The sequence below is a fragment of the Lissotriton helveticus genome, chromosome 4_1, assembly GCF_964261635.1.
Source record: "Lissotriton helveticus chromosome 4_1, aLisHel1.1, whole genome shotgun sequence".
Classification (NCBI taxonomy): Eukaryota; Metazoa; Chordata; class Amphibia; order Caudata; family Salamandridae; genus Lissotriton; species Lissotriton helveticus.
The window spans coordinates 667,709,566-667,733,089 of NC_136063.1; the positions used below are offsets into that span (position 1 = coordinate 667,709,566).

At 45.0% G+C, this 23,524-nt stretch overlaps 1 protein-coding gene across 1 annotated transcript in view; it reads left to right on the forward strand.

The window, feature by feature from the left end:
* OPRK1 (opioid receptor kappa 1) overlaps nt 1–23,524 on the forward strand; it is a 470,749-nt gene that overhangs the window by 279,393 nt on the left and 167,832 nt on the right. The window contains exon 3 of the mRNA XM_078685659.1: nt 11,458–11,810. Coding sequence (XP_078541785.1) covers nt 11,458–11,810 — 353 coding nt within the window. The remainder of the gene's footprint in view (nt 1–11,457; nt 11,811–23,524) is intronic.

Sequence of the window (23,524 nt, forward strand, 5' to 3'; positions counted from 1 at the left end):
AGTTTAGTGCAGTAGTGAATGGGTAGTGTAGGGGGTCATGCTGTGGGTAGATTTAGGGTTTAGGGTTGTGCAGTTGTGTTTATGTAGTGTAGGAGATTGTGCTGAATTAGTCTTTTAAGGTAGTACAGTGGTATTTATCTAGTGTAGAGAGTTGTGCTGGCTCAAAGTATAGGAAAGTACAGTGGTGTTTGGGTAGTATAGGAGGTTCTGCTGGGGTAGATTTAAGGTTTAGGGTAGTAAAGTGGTGAATAGGTAGTGTAGGTGGTCATGCTGGAGGTAGATTAAGGGTTTACAGTAGTGCAGTGGTGTTTGGGTAGTGTAGGAAATCATACTGGAGTAGTGTCACTGCAAGACTACATGTACTTATTTGTCTGCAAAAACATCAAGCATGCATTCCATATATTTCAGATTTGCATTTTACTATTAATACTAAACTCATTTTGGAAACACATAACCAAAGACTATATTCTAATTCTACCAAAATGTGGGAACACAATACGTTTTTAACCAATTACATGTCGGGAAACACATGAATTACCAAAATGCTTCTCTCAGAGTGATTCCTAAATGCACGGACTCACTGTGTGATTCTAGACAAATAACAATATTTCTTATAAATGCAGTAGTAGGATAGTACAGTGGTGTTTGGTAGTGTTAGGAGTCCAGCTGTGATAGATTTAAGCTTTAGAATAGTGAAATGGTGTTTAGGTAGTATAGGGAGCCACAATGGGGTAGTGGTCTAGCATAGTGCAGTGGTGTTTATGTACCATAGGGGATCATGCTAGGGATAGCGTTTTAGGGTTTAAGGTCCTGCAGTGGTGTTTGTGTAGTGTAGGGGGTCGTGGTAGGGTAGTGTTCTAGGAAATAAAGTGGTGTTTGGGTAGAGTAGCAGGTTGTGCTGGGGTAGATTTAAGGTTTAGGGTAGTAAAGTGGTGACTAGGTAGTGTAGGTGGTCATGCTGGAGGTAGATTAAGTGTTTACAGTAGTGCAGTGGTTTTTGGGTAGTGTAGGAAATCATACTGGGGATAGTGTCACTGCAAGACTACATGTACATATTTGTCTGCAAAAACATCAAGCATGCATTCCATATTTTTCAGAACTGCATTTTACTATTAATATTAAACTAATTTTGGAAACACATAACCATTGACTATCTTCTAATTCTATCAAAATATGAGAACCCAATATGTTTTTAGCCAATTACATGTCAGGAAACACATGAATTTCCAAAATGCTTCTCTCAGAGTGATTCCTAAATGCACAGACTCACTGTGTGACTCTAGACAAATAACAATATTTCTTATAAATACAGTAGTAGGATTGTATATATTGGTGTTTGGGTAGTGTAAGGGGTCCTGCTGTGATAGATTTAAGCTTTAGAGTAGTGAAATGGTGCTTAGGTAGTATAGGGAGTCATACTGGAGTAGTGTTAAAGCATAGTGCAGTGGCGTTTATCTACCGTAGGGGATCATGCTAGGGATAGCGTTTTAGGGTTTAAGGTAGTGCAGTGCTGTTTGTGTAGTGTAGGGGGTCGTGGCAGGGTAGTGTTCTAGGAAATAAAGTGGTGTTTGGGTAGAGTAGAAGGCTGTACTGAGGTAGATTTAAGCTTTAGGGTAGTAAAGTGGTGAATAGGTAGTGTAGGTGGTCACACTGGAGGCAGATTAAGGGTTTACAGTAGTGCAGTGGTGTTTGCGTAATGTAGGAAGTCTTACTGGTGGAAGTGGAACTGCAAGACTACATGTACTTATTTGTCTGCAAAAACATCAAGTATGCATTCCATATATTTCAGAACTGCATTTTACTATTAAAACTAAACTCATTTTAGAAACACATACCCAATGACTATTTTCTAATTCTACCAAAATGTGAGAACACAATACGTTTTTAACCAATTACATGTCGGGAAACACATGAATTACCAAAATGCTTCTCTCAGAGTGATTCCTAAATGCACATACTCACTGTGTGATTCTCGACAAATAACAATATTTCTTATAAATACAGTAGTAGGATACTATAGTGGTGTTTGAGTAGTGTAAGGGGTCCTCCTGTGATAGTTTCAAGCTTTAGAGTAGTGAAATGATGTTTAGGTAGTATAGGGAGTCATACTGGGGTAGTGTTCTAGCATAGTGCAGTGGTGTTTATGTACCATAGGCGATCATGCTAGGGATAACGCTTTAGGGTTTAAGGTAGTGCAGTGGTGTTTGTGTAGTGTAGGGGTTTGTGGTAGGGTACTGTTCTAGGAAATACAGTGGTGTTTGGGTAGAGTAGGAGGTTGTGCTGGGTTAGATTTAAGGTTTAGGATAGTAAAGTAGTGAATAGGTAATGTAGGTGATCATGCTGGAGGTAGATTACCTGCAAAAACATCAAGCATGCATTCCATATATTTCAGAACTGTATTTTACTATTAAAACTAAACTCATTTTAGAAAAACATACCCAATGACTATTTTCTAATTCTACCAACATGTGAGAACACAATACGTTTTTAACCAATTACATGCCGGGAAACACATAAACTACCAAAATGCTTCTCTCAGAGGGATTCCTAAATGCACAGACTCACTGTGTGAATCTACTCAAGCAACTCTATACCTTGCTGTTGACAAATGAGGCAGCATCTGTGAGGCCTGCACAAATAACATTACACATTTGTCCTTCACTGGGAACCAAACACCCTAGGGCAGCGCCTGACTCTCTGAGGCTTACTCAAAGGAAGGTGGTGTGGGCTAGTAATCGCCATTTGCAGGTGCGCAAAAATAACACTCAATAATTGATTGTCCAGTCTGTACTTTTCTTTATAAAAGTAAGAGTACATTTATTAAACACACACACCACTCAATACTATACACCGATTTACAAATATACATAAGCTGATGGAATTACTTTGTGATATTGCATAACATCACCACCCCTCCCGCAGGGGAGGTGGGGTCTAGTACTACCACTCCCATGCATGCACATCATCTTGCCCCCAATGCAGTGAATTGGTCTTAACCTGGAGCGAGGGCCCTGCACACTGGCACCATCCCAGTGGTGACCCCCCCATTACCTCAACAAGCATTAAACAGGCTACACCTTCCTTGGTGACCCATGACCCTGACTGAGCATCTCCTACTTACCATACAATATGCACCTCTTCATCTTAAGGGCCAACAGTCTGGGGTCTTCACCTAAGCGCAGCAGCAAGAACATATGTTTACACACACTTTAGAATGACAGTACTCAGCACATTTGGATATCATTAAAAATGCAGTGCAATTACAGCCCCCAAAGGCATCACAGATGATCACAGGATTAAGTAAATACAGTCAGACACCCTAGCAGGAGTGTCTAGCCACTTAAATCCACTTTGCATATGACATCACCTTATACCAGTACTTCAGATGGAACATCAGTCTCTTGAAAAGAAATAACCATTAATAAATGCATTTCGGTGCAATTACACTTTTCACCTCCAGGGGATTCTCTTCTCCAGACATCCCCCACTCAGCCATTTCCTCCTTGGTGCAATTATCAAAACACCCTCAGCAGAAGAACAAAAGTTCCAGACCAGAAGATGTTAAATGCAGGTTGAGCCCTGGAGGGGTTATTCTTTTCAAATCCCCAGGACACCTAGGGTGACTTGTCATCTTCGAGCTGCGGGAGTCTACATCGCTCCTGCAGCTCCCCTGGCACCTTTACACTCATGTGGTGGTGACCCTGTCCTCCTGGGGCCACCCCAAGCAAAGAACACAATGTGAGCCCTTGCAGGCCGGTCCTGGCCTGCAAGGCATTGTGGGCTTGGTTGCATACTTGATGAGCGGCTCTCCCGCTGCGTGGGGAGAGCCACGATGTGGGCCTCTGGCTGCTTCTAGGGCCCCGGTGGGGGGCCCAGTCCCACCCGGCCCCCAGGTAAGGGGATGCGGCATGGGGAGCCCACCCCCAGCCACTCCGTGCTTTGGTCTGGGGCCCGGTGGCAGACACGGAGACCAGCGCGGCTCCCGCTGCCCTCAGGGGAATACAGCTACACTCCCCCCTCCTTCCTCCTGACTTTGGGGCCCGGGGATGGGGTCCCGGGCCCCCAGACTCGTTCGGGGGGATGCAATGGCGCTCCCCCTCACCCAGGCACCTCGGGGCCCGGAGATGGGGTCCCGGGACCCTCCTCCCATCTTCTTGCCGGGGGGCGCGATGGCATCTCCCGCCCCTGCCTCCTCACACGGGGCCCATAGTTGCCCTTCTGAGCCCCTCTTCCCGCACAGCTTCATGGGGAGCACGACAGCGCTCCCCATCGCAGGTTTCGGCGGGGGCCAGGGTGGGCTCCTGGCACCCCCGCGGGGGCATCTTCACAGTCACGCACCCCGGCTTTACTTCTTTGGGGGCCAGCCCCTGGGACCTGACCCTCCCCGGGGCTATGATTGCGACCGGCGGCGCAGCCCCACGCGCTTCATCGTCGGTTCCAGGTTGGGTCAAAGGTCGCCTACCTTCTCAGGGGCATATCTCGGCCCCCTGGAGTCCTATTTGCCCCATTTCCACGTCTTCTCGCTCCTGGTGGCATCCTCCAGCCACTGGAAGCACTATCCTTCGTCTTCTGGGTCTCCAAGAGGGTGAATTCTGCAGGGAGCGGTTTTCACTTGCTTCCTGCACCTCTCTTCTCCCTGCGCCGAGGCCTCCTCTTCTGTGCCCCGATCCTGGGCTCTTCTTCTGGCACTGTTAGGGGCCTGGGGGGCAGTCAGGGGTATCCTCCTTCCAACTGCCCATTGCACCAGGCTCCAGCACCTTTCACCTCAGCAGACCACACCCCAGAGAGAGCTTCTCTTCCTTTGCAAGTACTTTTAAAAGTTGAGTAGGGGGCTGGCAGGAAGTCTCTGGGTGTCCTATCAAACAGCGACACATCACTTCCCTGCTCCCTCCTTCTTGTCTAGCCTCTGGGTTCGTTCAAAATGGCGTCATCCAGTGTCTCTGGCCACATGGCCTCTGAAACCCAACTCCTTCCCCCCTCAGTGCCTTGCCTTCTGGGTGCAAGCCGGTGCCTGGCACCCAGCGACAGCAGTTTATGGATTGACGTTAGCTCCACCTATCTTTTCTCCTTGGAGGGAAGATCTTCGCTCTGGGAAGAAAGGTCATTAATCTAACCTGCCATGGCCAGACCCCAGTCAGGGACTCAGAGAAATATGACATTTCCGGATGACCCAAAAGCAGTACAAATATGACTTTGGACTCTGCAGAATACTAATTTTCACATCTGCTACACTGGACATTAGTGCGTGTCTGGAATATGTAAGCTTTGTGGAAGTCATTTTAGCCATGGGCCCCACATCCCCATAGGGAAATAATGAAGTGAAAAAACAGTAAGACACACTGACTTTCCCTGGCATGTTCCTTTCCAGTGTATAAAGCCAATTGCATGTCACCACCCAATTCTGCCTCAGTCCTGTCACACCATTCACTCTGTAGCTGCTCCTGGACTGCGCCCGCTAGGAATCTCCCCTGCACAGCTCCTACACGTGTGCACACGGATGTACACCCGTGTCTGCATGCAACCAGCACGGTGTCTCATACTCCAGCTGTTGCGCAGTGGCCTTGACAAGCCAGGGGTACCCCAGCCAAATCTCCATGCAGTCTCCCTCATTATGAGTTCACTGTGGGTGAGTCCCAGATTATGAGGCTCCCCCACAGTAAAAGCTCAACAATTAGGTGCTCGAAAAGTTAAAAATCCAGGCGGCTCATAGTTTCAGAACCACCTTCTATCACTTGCTTTTCACAAAAACACATTTACCACTCAACAAGACTTTAGGTAACTCTCCACATTGCACAAAATGTTCTACTACTCCTTAGTATGGAGTGCTTCTATAAGTATAATTCCTAAATGCACACAACACTCAATGTGACACTCTGGACAACTAACACTATCCATTGCATTTTACCAAAACACATTTGATAGTCTACAATGAGTACTGCAATTTTATGTAGAAACTTGAGTCATTTTTGCAAAAAAAATAAAAAATAACTGGTTTCTAATTCTATCAAAACATGAGAACAGCATAGCAATCTGTCTGCAAGCACATACAATACACAAATGCTTATCTCAGAATGCTTTTTAAATGCACACACACTCACAATAAATTTCTAAAGAAAAAATAGGTATTCCCTGCACTTTAGCAGGACAAACACATTAGTCTGATTAAAATTAAAACGCACCACATACATTCCCTCACAAATTAATAATTCGCCTTTCAAATTGTTTTGTAGAATAAGAAGTATATCAGTCACACAGCAGATTTTTTTATACAGAAACTCTGTTTTAAACAGCTCTCAGGAGAACCAAATAATGGCACAGTTTCCCTCTCATTTTGAACACATATACACCTTCACATCAAATCACATTGCTTCCCTCAATAATTCAAAAGCAAACACACATTTCTATTGGTTACAGATTTCAACCCTTTCCAAATGACATAAATTTCAACCCTACCCCCAATCTGCCTTCTGCCTGTTACCATAGAAACAGTTCATGGAACACTTAACTGAGCACACAGGTCAAAATTTCATCACACAATGTTGCTAATGAAAACAGCAAGTGTGCTTGATTTCTCAATATACCAGCTTATCCTACATAATGTTCTTTCCAATCACTTTCTGATAACCAATAAGAATCATTCATTTACAAAACAGAAACATGCTTCCTTGTTTTCAGTGTAGAATGTTGTCAAACAACCAATTATTTCTTTTCTGTTTTTCAACACTGTATATTATCCACCTTTTTAGAAAAATCTTAGTTTTCAAACTGCCACTTCATTTACAGACACCATCTGAGTGCATTCAGACTTCCCTTCAAGATGCTTAGAGTGTGGATTGTGGGACACTTCTTTATTTTCTGGAGCCAAAGGTACGCAGAACAGAAAGGAATTCACGAAGTCCTAGGTTTACCAAATGTAGACATTAAATGGATTGGACAGAGAGGGTTAAAGTGGCACCAAATTGATGCCATTAGTTAAATCCTTTTTGCATCTCCAACACCCTGACCTCATAATTCTGCACTGTGGTGGCAATGACCTAGGCACTTTGACTTGGGTAGGTCTGGAAATGCTTATGAAAGACAGCTTTGGAGAACTGATGTCACTTTTCCCCCAAAATGCCTTTGTCTTTTCTTACATATGCCAAAAGTAGAAATGGAACTGGTCCAATCACTTTTGTCCACAGATTGAGATAGCTAGGAAACAGGTAAATAAATCTATTTCTGCTTTTCTTCGAGACTATAGAATGGGGTCCATATACCACAACAATCTGCGTTTCAATATGCATGTCATCTATAGGAGAGATGGTGTACACATTTAACAGATGAAGGGAACAGAGTCTTCCTCTTGAACATCAGACTCTGCATCGGTACTTACTTGTAGGTACTAAAATCTCTCAATAAACACAAGGGCTCTTTTTAGAGCCACCTAACAACTAAACACTTAAGCTTCATGTAAATCTGAAAAATATTATTTGTTTTTGCTTGAGTCGTGCTCCCAACTCCCTACAGTCGTGCAACCAACATGTACAAGCCGTGCACCACACGCGCTGGAGTTGTGTACCCCGGGGCTTACTGTAGGTAAGATATGGGCCTGACCAGCTTTGTTTTTTATTTTTTTGGAAGGGGGATCACGTGGCCCCCCTCCTGCAGCCAAATATGGCCCTAGGGACCCCATCCTCCTGGGCCTGGCCTTACATTGGGATCTGTGGTGGGAGCCCCAATGCCCCCATGGTCCCAGCTGTCTCCCCATTTCCTGCAGGAGCCAGCATTGCTTTTGGACAAGGGGAGCTGCTAACATGCAGCTGCCCTTATCGAAAAGCAATTTTGTTTTGCCTCGTGGAAGCAAGAGCAGCTTTCCTGCTCTTGCTTCCACAAAGCAAAGCAGAGTTTGCAATGACAGGGTGGGAGCAAACTGTAATGTCCTGGGGGTGGGCACCAGGTGGGGGACCCGTGGCCTCCTTTAAACAGACTTACAGCCCTGGGGATGTGGTGGTCCCCTGGGGTCTCCATAGACCCCCACCAGTAATTATTTAGCCCCAGGGAGGTGGTGGTTCCTGGGGAAGTGTGAGGAGGGGCAGAAGACCCCCACACTTTCGTTAATTGAATTAAAGCCTTGGGGAGGTTGCAGTCCCCGGGGCTTGAAGGGGCCAGCAAGGCCCCACACCCAAAATGTTCAAAGCCCCCTTGGAGGTGGCAGTCCCTGGGGCTGCGGCGGCCCATGCAGCCCTTGCATATATTTGCATATTGTCCCCGGGACCTGGCCCACCCAGGGGCTTATTAAAACAAAGTATGATAGACAGCGCTTCATTTTTTTTTTTTCAGCCGAATTTGCACACCCTGTGTAAAGTCGGCTAAAAATATTTTAAAAATGCTTTTTGTGGCCCTGGAGCAGGACTAGGGGATCAGGGTGTTTCTACCCTGCCCCATTTTCTTGTTTTTTATCTTTGTTTTTCTGTTATCTTGTGACTTGGTTGTACTTCCTGATTTGGAGTGTTGGCAGTCAATTAGAATGAAGATCGTGATCAGGAGGGTTCGTGAATCCTCCGCAGTCACCAGATATCGATATTATTTATTTTTAAATTTCTCAGGAACTACTGAACGGATTTACACCTTTTAAAGCAAAGGGTGCACTTTGGATCAAGAGCTACCTTTCTGCCAAATTTCGTGTAATTTCGTTGAGCAGTTCGGGCTGTAGCCGCAACAAAAGTTCCTATGGAAATTAACATGGAGAAAACGCATTTTGAGACCCTCTTTTATTCTCGGCCCCGCTTGATGAATCACACCGAAATTTTCAAGACTTAGGCTGACCAGAGCTGACAGAACTTCTTAGCTCTTGAATCGGTTCACAGGGGAGACCACCTTTATCTTATTAGTCATTCAACAGCCTATGCAAGGAGAGCCCCATTTAACATTCAATCAACTGTAGTTTTAATCTCACCTAAATAATGTCAGTGGCGTATTAACATTAAAATCGATTGACTATGGTAGTTCCCCCAAAGATATCTAACAGGAATTCTGCACGATTAAAAGGGTCAGAGAAGGAGGGGTCCAACCGGACAAATCTAAATAATATAAATGTGTGACACAACGACAGCTTCATTTAATACAGGCAAAAAGCATAAAAACATAAAATTAAATTATCAGAAGAAATCTAAGAAGAGGGTCAAATAGATTTGCATGCAGAGATAATGCTTACTTGTAACTGTGTATAAATGTCCTCACACACAGGATTAATGTGGTTATTGACAAGTACCACCCAACAGCTGTCTTCTGTAAAAAGTGCATCACACCAAAAACATTGATAATCGTATATTTGTAAGGAATAATAGAACAATAAAAACTCCAAACAGTGCCAATACCATAACAAAATCCCGCCTAGAATAGAAGTAGCTCCAATAGAGCTAATCGCAATGATAAGCAGCTGCCCGCCACACCTCAGAACGAGTGAAGTTGTGATATACTTCAGTCGCGCAATCTGTAATGAAGTAAAACGCATATATGTTTCAAACCATAGATGGACCCTCCATCCGTAGTTATAAGTAACTCAACTCGACCCGATGTGCATCCCACAACACCTATAGATTCCACAGCATCATGTGAGGAAAGTTGTACTGCAAACCAAGAGCTCTTAAGGCAAGGGAGCAAGCTAGGAGTAGTTGAAATGTGCATATCTATTAATCCGTAGATAACTCGGGGCTGCTACTGAGTCGTTCAAGAAAAGGATCACAATGGGGAAAAGAGCACGGTCTATATACGTTATAAGTGTTTGCATTTCCAATGCACTGGTGTTGAAGACTCAATATTTGTGGCTGTGTTAGAAAACACAAAATCAAGCTCCAAATAGCATATTCCGTCGTAACAAAACGTATAGAAGAATGTTTGTAGTGCAGGTTTTGTTGTGTCTACGAGATGTAAATGGCAATTGCTACTGTTACCCAATATAATTATGATCGTGTAGTCACTACTCAAGCACAGCAGCCAATGAGGCACAAAGGTCTTACTAACAAATTCTGACCTTCAGTCACACTGAATATATACCATGCATCTCAACCAGTAAACTGTCACAGCCATGCAAAAGCTGCGCCCATTTGTTCACTTATCAATTATGTGGTGTGGTGTGCTTTTGTATCACCTAAATAAAGTGCATATATATCAGCAGAATGGCAGAATGCTCGCCACTGAAACTTGCCATGGATTTCAAGTCATACGGTTGAATCCCTAAAACTTGAGTACCATTTTATTGGGCAATTGGAATTTGTTTTATCTATAGCTCTTAGGGTTGCAGAATTGCAGCAAGATGTACTATTTATAAACATGTCACTATTACCTTATCCTGTATCAATGGCATTCCCGTGCAGACTGGGTTTGACACTCATCCAGTGATAATTCAGGGGTCACGTATGCGATCTAAATTAAACCCTTTCTTCATATATTCATTTGTGCGCTTATTGCACCTTTGCGCGAGCATATTTTTATTGTATGCATTGAAAAAGCACAGCCCTTCAGACCCTTTTCCTCATGCCCCTGGGCGCCTGCTGCCTTCCCCTCCTCACAGACAGGCTGCCATGGAAACGACAAACAACAAAATTCACCCCCCTTTATATACTCCGAAGCCCCACGTAGGCGAATAGACCTTTGGAGAGAAGCCGTACTTTATCCCGCAGGAAACGACAGGCCAAATTCACATGTTCTGTTCGCAGGTGGGAAAATCCGCCTACTTCAAATAACTAATGTGTTTTATTGCTCTCTCAGACTAAACCTATTAGCCTCGCATTATTTAAATCAGCGATGGTATTCATGTTCGAGGTTTCAGAATTCAAGCAATGCAATTACATGCGAAAGTATGAACAAGGCCATCTGTGGCCCGCGGCGATGTACCTATTGATGCAGTACTGAAATTCCGACATATGTCTTTTTACATATTCATAACGTTATAAAACATGTATGCCTATCATGAACTGTGTTGTTTTTCTCCTAAAAGCGATTTAGATTCGAGCGGAAGTACACGAGAAAAAAATATGTGGCACTAAATAGCACAGACTCTAGTAGTCATTTCAAATTATAATGTTTTCTGGCTGCACGGAAACATAATTACTGTCTGTTTAGGACGTGATGAATTGTTGTATTGGTACTGATTGTGCCATCCCAAAAGGATTCTGACATATTTCCTTAGATCAATCTAATTACACAGATGTGGTTTCAATTTCATTTTCTGGTGGGGTTTAAATGTGCTGCCGATTTTGTTTCATAATATGCGTTTTCACACACGATTAAAGAAATTTAAGAAAATGCACGTTCTAGTAAATCCAGGCTACGTCATTAAAGAAAAAGTAAACCTGCTCAATAACATGGAAAAAGCGGTGTTAAGCAGAAGCAATTATGCTGTTGGATAATATATTTAATTTTGGATTAATTATTACAGGCTGAAGACCGTGACAGTTTGTTTGCTGATCTCTTTAGGTATACAAAGATGAAGACGGCAACAAACATCTATATTTTTAATTTGGCAATGGCGGACGCTTTGGTTACAACGACAATGCCATTTCAAAGCACCGAATACCTGATGAACTCGTGGCCGTTCGGGAACGTGCTCTGTAAAATAGTCATTTCGATTGACTATTATAATATGTTCACTAGTATATTCACGTTAACCATGATGAGCGTGGACCGGTACATTGCCGTGTGTCACCCGGTGAAGGCGCTGGACTTCCGCACCCCCCTCAAGGCCAAGATCATTAATGTCTGCATCTGGATGCTCTCGTCCTCTGTGGGCCTTTCTGCAATAGTCCTCGGAGGCACAAAGACAACAGAAGGTGAGTGCCCCCATTTCTATATTTCGGTTCGCTTTCTTGTGAAACGGGAGCAGAAAGTGTTTTATTTTCTAATAGCGATTATTAAAGCGTGAAACTGTGTATTTGATTCTTAATGTGCTTACCATGGCGTTGCTAAGACGTCCCTCGCACAAAAGCCAACATTGCGATCAGTATTGAAGTGCGAGAGTCCTCTGGCTTCGGGATGTTGAACTGGACGCCATTGTGATCAATCTATGCATGTGAGGGAACATGCTAATTCTTTTTTATACAACACAACAAAGACAGACTTTCTTTTTTTTTTTGTTTTATTAAGTATTTTTATTGAAGATATATTAACCAAGAACACTATACAAATGAGTAACATTTGCAATGTAATGGTTATAAAATCGGATGTAAAAAATGGAAAGGACAATTAAAACTATGAAATAAGAAAGGAGAATATGTGTAATATAACAAAAGATGGAAATAAGCTAGAAAAAGAAGGAAGGAAGAGAGAGAGAGAGATAGAGAGAGAGAAAATAGGAAGAGACAAGGAAAATAAATGAGAGGGAAGGTGTAGGTATTCTGTGTTCCTCACAGATAAAATTCCACCATATTAACTTAGATAACTTAGAAGCATCTTTACAACAGGAGAGCATGACTTTAAAAGCAAGAGCAATAAAAGATCAAATAACAAGCATTTAGGAGAACAAATTTAAAAATCTGGGGCCAGATGTAGGTGGCCCAATACCGGTCGGTAACGGCCGAATTTACCGAATTTCGGCCGTTACCGGGCATTTGGGATGTAGGTGGCTACATTTCAGATTCGGTAATTTACCGAATCGGTAATTTAAGGAATCGGTAAATTACCGAATCTCAAATGTAGGGAGCACTCAAATGAGTGCATTGCACAGTTAAAGATTCGGTATTTACCACCAAATAAAGGTTGGTGGTAAATTTCGAAAACCTTGGGAAAAAGCAATTTTGTGCTTTTTTCACTGTGCTATGTGGCAGACATACATGCCTTTAGGGCATGTATGTGTGCCACATGTGCACCCATGCACTATTCAGGGGTGCAACAGGGTGTAAATGTGACACCCTGCCACCCTTGCATGAGTTCCCCCTATTACCGATTCGGAATTTACAGAATCGGTAATATTGAATGGCTTCCCATTCATTCCTATGGGCCTCCAGGCCCATAGGAATGAATAGGAATTACCGAGTCGGTAAATACCGATTCTTAATTACCGAATCTTACAGATTCGGTAATTTTTACCGAAAATTTGTCTACATCCTATTTACCTATCCTTAAATACCGAATCGGTAAAATTCGGTATTTAAGAATATGTAAATTGGAATTACCTACATCTGGCCCCTGGTCACTAGATCCAAGGAAACATTTTGAATTGTTAATGGTTTGTTACATTTAAATATCTTTAAACACTTAGGCCAACTAATTTTCCAAAACTTAGATACATGAGAACAATAATAAAGTCAATGCAATAACGTACCATTGGAAATGGAACATGACCAATATAATGAGGAGGCGGACACATCCCATTTAGAAATAGATTCCGTGGTTATAATGACTCTATTATAAATACAAGATAGTGATTGGGTAATTTGGGTCACTTTAGAGGTATTAAAAACTTTGAAAAAAGAACAAATGAGTGACATAATGCAGAACAGTGTCATACATTCCCCCCAGTACAGAGATCTGGGCCTAAATCCATCATTTTTTTGCTCACCATGCCATTCCACTTTTGGACCCAGCCATGTGCAAATCAGTCTTGACCCTGCACCCAATGGGAACAGTTCAGCTCGAATTGCCAGGCCAGGGACTCCCTGGACTGGAAACAAGCATCCTAGGACCGGTTTCGGGCTTTCAGCCCTCATAAGCCAGGAAAGCTTGACTCCAATGGCATGGAGAGCACAGGACCCACGTCTGGGCATACCCGTCCCACTTGGGGTGACAAATGCAAAAAGAACAATTGATGGACAGAATGCAGAACAATGTCATACATTCACCCCAATACAGAGATCTGGGCTAAAATCCATTGTTTTTGTTTTGCTTAAAATGCCATTCCAGTTTGGACCCAGCCAAATGCAAATCAGTCTTGACCCTGCACCCAATGGGAACAGTCCAGCCCGAACTGCCAGGCCAGGTCCTCCCTTGACTGGAAACAAGCATCCTAGGACTGGTTTCGGGCTTCCAGCCCTCATCAGCAGGATAGCTTGACTCCAGTGGCATGGAGAGCACAAGGCCCACGTCTGGGCTTACCAGTCCGAATCAGGGTGACAAATGCAATATCATACATTCACCCCAGTACAGAGATCTGGGCCTAAATCCATAATTTTTTTGCTCACCGTGCCATTTCCAGTTTGAAAAATGTGGACTGTTCCCATGAGGTACAGGGTCAGACTGATTTGCATATGGCCATGTCTGAACTGGGGTGGTGGAGTGAGCTAAAGAATGATGATGGATTAAACCCAGATCAGTTAACTGGGATGAGTGCTTGCAATGTTGAACACACAGTCCATCATCCCTTTTGGTTTTGCTTTGTTCGCCCTTAGTTGGCAGGGTATGCCCGGACATGGGTCCCTTGCTCACTTTGCCACTGGATTAAAGCTAGCCTGGCTGATGATGGCTGATTAGCCAGAAACCAGTTCCAGGATGCTTGTTTCCGGACCACGGAAGACATGGCTTGGCAGTTCGGGCTGGACTGTTACCATGAAGCATAGGGTCAGACTGATTTGCATATGGGCATGTCTGAACTGGGGTGGCGGAGTGAGCTAAAGAATGATTATGGATTAAACCAAGATCAGTTGACTGGGGATGAGTGCTTGCAATGTTCAACACTCCGTCCATCATCCCCTTTGGTTTTGCTTTGTTTGCCCTAGTTGGCAGGGTATACCCAGACGTAGGTCCCTTGCTCACTTTGCCACTGGATTCAAGCTAGCCTGGCTGATCATCCAGAAACTAGTCTCAGGATACTTGTTTTCGGTCCAGGGAAGACATGGCTTGGCAGTTCGGGCTGGACTGTTCCCATGAGGCAGAGGGTCAGACTGATTTGCATATGGCCATGTCTGAACTGGGGTGGCGGAGTGAGTTAAAGAATGATGATGAATTGTGGCATTATCTGTGGCAAGGCTGCCCTTGATAAAATCAGACTGAACAGTTTTGATTAGAAGAGGTATAACAGACTCTGAGCGAAAAGTACGGAACTTAGCAAAATATTTGCAATCATAGTTAGTTTAGGTAGACCATTAAATTTTTTTGTAATTTAGAGTCTGATAGAGTAGTGTTCTCCGAATATAATTAATGGAAGAAGGATTGAAAACAAGAAGAAATATCAGAGATACAAGTCACAGTGGTGTTAGTGAGTTAGTTATGGATGTGTCCAACCGTTTTGTGTTCTGATTTAAGTTTTAAGTGATTAGACAGCATCTTACAGGCTTCAATTTGACCTCCATGATACTTAGATTTAACTTTGAGTAGAATATTACATGCCTCAGTCGTAGTATTTTTGCTACAATTAACTTAACTTTTAATTAAGTCATAGAAATCAGTAGAAGATTTAGAGGTGAAAAACGTATGTTCCAATGTTTTAATTTGCTGAAACAAAGCAAGGTATTTGGAGGTTAATTTTCTTTTCTTTTTTAGCGGAAAACACAATGGTGAAGGATCTAAAAGAAGCTTTAAAGTCATCCAAGTGATTTGGAACAAAAGTATCAATAGATTTGTTATTTTGAAAAAAATCTGTACTAAAAGCAGTAGCTTCTCCATAAAGTTAGGATCTAACAACAGGTGGGTATTAAACCACCAACAACCAGTTTTAAAATTACCAAAGGAAAAATCAAAAGTAAATAAAACAGGGGCAGGATGTGAAATAAAAATGATGATTGTATAGAAGGTAACAGAGATTTGGATACTAAAATATATTCAATGTGTGACATGGTATGATAGTCATAGGACACAAATATAAATTCTCATAGATCACGGTTACACGTTTTCCTAACATTAAATAATGGATGTGTGACAATGGCTGACTAAAATGCTTCATGGGATTTATCTGGAATGAATTTGCGCTTAAATTTCCTGTCAGAAAAAGGGTCTAACCATTGATTGTAATTGCCTGCTAAAATGATATTAGGATTAACAATAGAGATATGTCTTACTTTAATTCTAGGCCAAAAAGCAGGATCAGATTTAACTGGGCCACAAAAATTAAATAAAGTAACACACTTATGATGAATGTTAGCAGTGACCTATATCCATTGTCCATCATTGTCACATTCAGTAGATAAAATGTGTAGTTTTAATGACTTATGACAGAGGATGGCAACAACACCCTTGCGATTGATAGCTGGGTAAAACAATACCTGACCAATCCATTGACTTTCCAAGTTAAGTGATTCAATAACATTGCAATATGTTTCCTCTAACCCCTTCTACGCTGATGACGAGCTGGGCTCGTCATGGCGTAGCCTCCTCGCACGCTGATGACGAGCCCAGCTCGTCACGTAACATGCGCTTTAGAAAATCTCAGCGTACGGGCGGAATTCCGCCCGCACGCATGCGGTTAAAAAGGCAATATGTGTATTGAGTTTAAACAGGTGAGAAAATACTATTGTCTTTTAACTAGTTGTCCCAGACAATGAGCAATAACAACATTTTTAGATTGTTGAACAATAATGTCCATTGCATTATGAGAAAGTCTGAAGACTTCACAGCAGCCTCAAACGATCTTGTAGTGCCCTCATAAGTTATTTTGCATTAGCAAGGGAAAAGTATGCCAAAATGAATATTCAATGTTGGAGGGCCAAACATTATTTTCTTCTAGCATTAGTTGCATTAGAAATATTCTGAGAGATAAAGATGTTTAGACCAGAGTAGATGAGATGACGCTTTTCCTTTGCAGCTTTCAAGACAAGTAACATGTCTATAAATTCCAGAAACAACAGAATAGTTCCTGGTAGGTAGGCTGCATGCAAATTAAGATGACCAAGACGATGTGCACGCTGAATGTTGACAGCAAGTGTATTTGAAATACCAAGAAGATATGGAAAACATTTCTTTATGAAACCAAGCAGGTCAGGACACTCAATGGCCTCTGGTAGTTTGTAAATTCAAAGATGATTCCATCTATTTCTATTTTCAAGGTCCTCAGTATGAAGTTTGAGGATTTCCTGCTCAAGAATAGGAATTTTTGGAGCCATATCCTGCAGATGACTGACATGCTCTTCCATTTCAATCATTTCATTTTCCATAACAATCCAACAATCCTCAATCTGTTTTAATATTTCATTGGCGGCATACATAAAAGGTTGTAGACTTCTCACTTCCTCCAAGATAGTATACAAAACTGGGTTATGAGAAGAAAAGATGGGCAACAGAGGATCATTATTTGCCTTCTTAGGTTTAGTAATAGGAGAGGTTGCTTCAGTAGAAGCAAGACAATCTCACACCATATTTATGTGATGTATAGTTTGAGGTAAAGTTTTTTTGGACACGTTGGTGCTTCCCAAACAGGTGAAAGCAATGGCAAAAATGTGTGCACTGAGCCAGCAATCAATGAAAAAACTATTGGATCAAAGATTTAGAGACCAGTAATAGAATATACTAGTTTATGAGTGTTAGACCTGGCATCTTTGGCGTGGTTTCCCCTATCTTTTTGCCTCTACCTCCTGTATTTTTGATGCTGTGCTGGATTTCGTTTTTACTGGTTTAGATGCTTTGGACACTCTGCCACTGCTGATCAGTGCCAGAGTGTAAGTGCTCCCTGTGTAAATTGTTATTCTGATTGAATATACATGTTTGGCATATTTGCATCACCATGAAGTCCCTAGTAAAGTGCACTGGGTGTGCCAGGGCTGGTGATGACAAATGCTACTAGTGGGCCTGCAGCACTGATTGTGCCACCCACAGGAGTAGCTCTAAAATGGTGTCTCAGGCCTGCCACTGCAGTGCCTATGGGCAGTTTAGAACTGCCCTGTCCTCCTGGTCAGTGTCCCCACTGACCAGGCCTAACCCTTCCCTTTTCGTGCACATCAGCCACCCCTATGGAAGGCCCAAGGTACCCCCCTGGGCAGGGTGCAGTGTATGTGAAAGGTAGAGCATTTACTGGTGCAGGTCACATGTTCTGGTAGTGAATTACAGCCATTTTCGTTTTTCACTATTGTAAGGTTATCTAGCTCCATAGATTAACATGGGGGATGCTGGCTACAGTGGTTAACAGCATTTCTTCTCATAGGAACAAGATAGGACATAAGTATCTAGTATCCCTGAACTCAGAATTTAATAACACATCTTTTAGGAAAGATTGTTTTTAGATCCTGTGTTTGAGAACAGCACTTTTAGAAAGTTGCTGTTCTCTTGTCTGACCCTTCTGTGTGCCTGGGCCTGTTTGTGTATTGACTGTCTGGTTTGTGAGTGACAGGGGCTGGGGAATTCCCCAGCAGGATGGATGAGTCAGCACTAGGCTGAATGACTGCAGTTGCAACTGGAGTGGTGGGAGGAGTTAGCCCCTGGGCTGAATAGGGCTGTGCCTGCCTTCCACAATGCTGGCTCCACCCCCCTGCTGGGCGGCTGAGGACCCTGCCCTCACTCTGAAAGGAAAGATGCAGCCAGCAAAACAAAGTGCTCAGGATCCACCCAGAACTGGTTCAGACCGGGCTCAGGGCCCACATGCACCAAGAGAACAAAGACTTTAGGGGTATAAGTACAGGACCCCTGACAACAGAAAATTAGATCATCCTGGAAATCAAGAAGGAACCTCTGCCAAGGAGAAAGCTGAAACTGAAGAAGGAAGATTGTCCTGCTGTTGCTCTGCTGGACTGACCTGTTGCTTTGCTGCCAAGGAGAGGGGAAGGACTTTGCTGCTGAGCTGTGTCCCCTGTCTTGAAGGAATCTCCAAGGGCCTGAGTAGAGCTGGCTCCCTGTTTTGAAGTCCCAGGAACAAAAGGACTTCACCCCCAGCTTCCCTGAACTCTGCAGAGAGAGTTCTGTCCTTCCTAGAGTGCTTGATCCAGTTGTGGGGCCTCTGGAAGTTGTACCTGAGCTGGGAAGCTTGAAACAGAGCTTGAGTGACTTTTGAACTTGAAAAGTGTCGCATCGCTAGCTTGCGGAGCGCATCCCCGACAGTGCGAGAAGTTTCCCGCCGCTACGGAGGTCGAGATCGTCGCAGCGCCTGACGCCGCTGCCAGAGCCGTCGCATCCTTCGTTTGCGGGACGCACCAGAGCGGTGCGGGCGAATCGAACATCGCTGAGAGTATCGTCGCAGAGCCTGTCGTCGCTGGGTGAGAACGCCGCACCGCTTGCTTGCGGACCGCATCACGTCGCTGCGAGCATCGTCGCAGAACCAACGCATCGAGGAGCTGCGAGAGAGAGGATCCCCGCTGGACCGCGCATCGTCGCCCCGGAGATCGTCGCAGCCCCTACGAGATCGTCGCATCGTGCCTTTGCGAGAACAGACTTCCTACAGAACCTACGCACCGGAATCCATACAAGTGGCCTTCCTCCCCATACAGACCGGATTCGTCGCAACACGCCCGCTGCTGCAGCGGGGCTGTCGCATCGCCTCCCCAGGGTCTCAGGAGCAACGCATCTCTTGTTTTCCACCGCACCAGCTTCTGCAACTTTGTTGCAACTAAAGGTACTGTGAGTAAACGTGACGCAACTGTGAACTTTTCACGCATCTGTGGTTTATATTACCGCAACTTGAAGAACTTTAACGCAACCTTAAGAACTCTTTTTGAAACCATCTTCTTGAACTGTGTATGTTGGATTTTTTGTCGTTTTGGTCTTGTGTAGTTTAGATTAAAAATACCTTTATTTTTCTAAACTGTTGTGGAGTCAGTTTGTGGTGTTTTCACTGTGTTACTGTGAGTGTTGGTACAAATACTTTACGCATTGCCTCTGGTTAGCCTAGACTGCTCGCGCCAAGCTACCTAGAGGGTGAGCGAAGGTTATCTCAGAGGGTTATCTCCTTGCCCTGACTAGAAGCAAGGGTCCCTATTTGGACAGTGGTACCTACCTCTGCCAACTAGAGACCCCCAGATCTAACATTGGTGGCAGCGGTGGGATTTGAACTTGTATTTGTACTTGACCCACAGTAATTGGTGTACATCACTAGTGAGTGCAGACCACTACGCCACCGCATACTACTGGTTTTTGATTTTTGATTCTATTTTTGAGTAACTCTTCAAAGCATCATGTCTGCGAAAGGAAAGGCACTCAGTGAGGGGGCAGAAGCAGAATTAGAGTTTTGCATTGAGGATTTGTGTTCATACAAAGTTGAGCAACTGAGGAAATTCTGCCTTGAGTTTGAGTGCCCCATAAAAAGCGCCTACAGAAAGGAGGAGCTGTAGAGAATCTTGAGAGCCCATTGGGAGGCACAAGAGGGAAATGATGTGGATGTAAAAAATGGTTTTCAAAGCGCAGATCTGCCAGTGGGCAGAGTAGGCTCAGGAGCTGGCAGCAACCACTCCGGTAGGGGCCTCACCCCAGAAGAGTTACAAGAAAATCAGAGAGTAAGAGAGTATGACTTGGAAGTCATGAAAATGAAACTGAGGCAATTGGAATTGGAGAAACAAAGGGCAGCGGAAGACAAGAGAGAGGCTCGTGCCCTAGAGGAAAAGAAATTGCTTTTGGCTCATGAGTTGAGCATGAAAGAACTGGATCTTGAAGCCAGGAAGGTGGATGCCAGTTCAAATGGTGGCAGCGCGCAGCCAGTGCATGGGGGTAAAGTATATATTCCCAAGGACCTGGTACAGAATTACCATAGGGGTGAGGATATTTATGCCTGGTTCACTTCGTATGAAATTGCATTGAAGATGAATGGTGTGCCTGATCAGCATTGGGGGGCGGGCCTGTGGAAACATTTTGAGGCTTCTGGGAGGAGTGCTCTAGAACCCTTAGAATTAGCAGGTGCCATGACCTACCCCAATATGAAGGAGGCCTTATGTCTCAGGTATGGCCTTACCCCAGAGCAGTACAGACTGCAGTTTAGGAACTCCAAGAAGAAAGAGTCTGAGACTTGGATGGAGTGTGTGAATTTGTACTCGCGTGCCCTGGAAGGTTGGATGAAGGGCAGTAAAGTAACTGATTTTAAGGGGTTGTTGCATTTAATCAGTTGGGAGCACTTGAGTAGTCTTTGTGTTCCAGAGCTGCGCCAGCATCTTTTAGACAGCAAGCTGACAGACCCCATTGAGCTTGCTAAGGAGGCGGACCGCTGGACCAGTACCAGGGTCCACAGAGGAATTGTGGGTACCACAGCCAAAGGTGGGCAGGGTCCCCAGCAGAAGAGTGGGGGGGACAAGGGTAATCAAAAGGAGTTCTCAGAAGGGCCCCAAAATAGTTCCCAGGGAAAGGAATCCCAACCCCCCAAACCTAAACAGCCATGGCCCTCTAAGGGCAGGCGGGACAATAAAGACAACAGGGGCCCACCTACCTGCTATCACTGCAATGAGGTGGGCCACATAGCTCCAAAATGTCCCAAGAAGAAGCAAGCACCCACTGGTGCCCCCGCCCCAGCGGTAACTAGTGTAGCTTTGGGAGGGGATTTGGTTTCTAGTGATTGGGGGGAGCTAGCAGTCATGACCCTTGTCTCTCTAGGAGACCAAGAGATGGTCCAGGAAACCTTACTGCCCTCTAACACTAAGAAATATGGGCAGAAGGTGACCATCAATGGGAGGGAGATTGAGGCTCTGAGAGACACAGGAGCCAGCGTGACATCCGTGAGGTGTCAGTGGGTGTCTGAAGACCAAATCATCCCTGGTGTACTCCGCCCTGTAGTGGCAGCTGACAGCTCAGTGCGCCTCTGCAAGCTGGCGAAGGTTCCCTTTGCATGGGGGGAGTCTCTGGTCTTTTGGAGGTAGTTGTCAGTGATGCCTTGCCTGTAGACTGTCTGTTAGGTAACGACCTGGAGAGTTCTCCATGGAAGGATGTAGAACACAGAACTCACTTGGAGATGTTGGGTTTGCCTGCGTGGATCTGTGTGTCCACACGTGCTATGACAGCCAGTAGGGGGGAGTCAGCAGAACTGGAGCCTGAAACAGTGGCCCAGAGACCTGCCAGGAGAGGAAGAGGCAGAGGGCGCGGGAAACCAGCCCCAGTCGTTCCCACGGTCCAGGAAGGAGCAGAACCCGAGGGGGATGCCCTGGAACCTACAGGGGAACAGGTAGCCGAACTGGGAGAATTGCCTGAGCTGACCCATTGGCAGCAAGAAGGTGGTCCCTCCAGGGAGGAATTCTGCCAGGCGCAGAAAGAATGCCCTTCCCTCGAGGGTCTGCGGCAACAGGCTGTAGACCAGGCAGCAGGTGGAGCAGCCAGAGATCACTTTATCTACTGGGAAGATGACTTGTTGTATAGTGAGCCTAAGTTTGCTGAGCCCGGTGCAGCCCGTGTGCTGGTGGTACCCGAGCGCTTCAGAAACTTCCTAATGGGTCTGGCTCATGACGTGCCTCTGGCAGGACATCTGGGGCAAGACAAGACCCTAAACCGGCTTGTCACCCACTTTCACTGGCCCCAGATGAGAAAGCATGTTGGTTCCTTTTGCAGATCTTGCCAAACCTGTCAAGCCAGTGGCAAGACTGGAATGAAGCTGAAGGCCCCCCTTCAGCCCTTACCAGTAGTGAGCACCCCTTTCGAGCGGGTGGGCATAGACATTGTAGGGCCCCTGGACCCCAAGACAGCCTTAGGCAACAGGTTCATCCTGGTCTTGGTGGACCATGCCACCCGGTACCCGGAAGCAGTCCCTCTCAGGACAATCACAGCACCCGTGGTGGGCCGTGCATTGATGGGGATCTTTTCCCGTGTGGGGTTCCCCAGAGAGGTGGTCTCCGACCGGGGTACCAACTTTATCTCTAAGTACATGAAGTCTCTGTGGGAGGAGTGTGGGGTAACTTATAAGTTCACCACTCCTTACCACCCTCAAGGAAATGGGTTGGTTGAAAGGTTCAACCGGACCCTAAAAGGTATGATTATGGGCCTAGCGGAGCCCATGAGACGCAAGTGGGACGTCTTGTTACCATGCCTGTTGTTTGCCTACAGGGAGGTACCTCAGAAGTCCTTAGGGTTCAGTCCCTTTGAACTCCTGTATGGCCACCCTGTTAGAGGACCTCTCTCACTGGTGAAGGAGGGTTGGGAGAAGTCCCGTGGGAAAACCCCCCAGGATGTGTTCAGCTATGTGCTGGCCATCCGCAACCAGACACAACGCTTCAGGAAGCTCGCTCAGGCGAACCTGGAAGCAAGCCAGGAAGAAATGAAAAGATGGTATGACCAGAATACCACTCTGGTCGAATTTCAACCTGGGCAGGAAGTGTGGGTGATGGCACCAGTGGAGCCTTGTGCGCTCCAAGACAAGTGGACTGGGCCATATGAGGTGGTGGAAAGGAAGAGTGAGGTAACCTACCTGGTTAACCTGAAGACTCCCAGGCAGCCCCTGAGAGTCTTGCATGTGAACCGCCTCAAACCATACTTTAAGAGGTCTGAAGTAACCATGCTCCTGGCTAGAGATGCAGGAATGGAAGAGGATAGTGATCCTCTCCCTGACCTTCTGGCAGTTAAGGAACAAGATGGGTCAGGGGATGGTGTGGTCCTCTCGCCCACCCTGACCCCAGAACAGCAGAGTGACTGTCGCCAAGTGTTGGGTCAGTTCTCCTCCCTGTTCTCCCTGACCCCAGGAGTCACCAACTGGTGCGTCCATGATGTGGACACTGGAGACAGTCTGCCT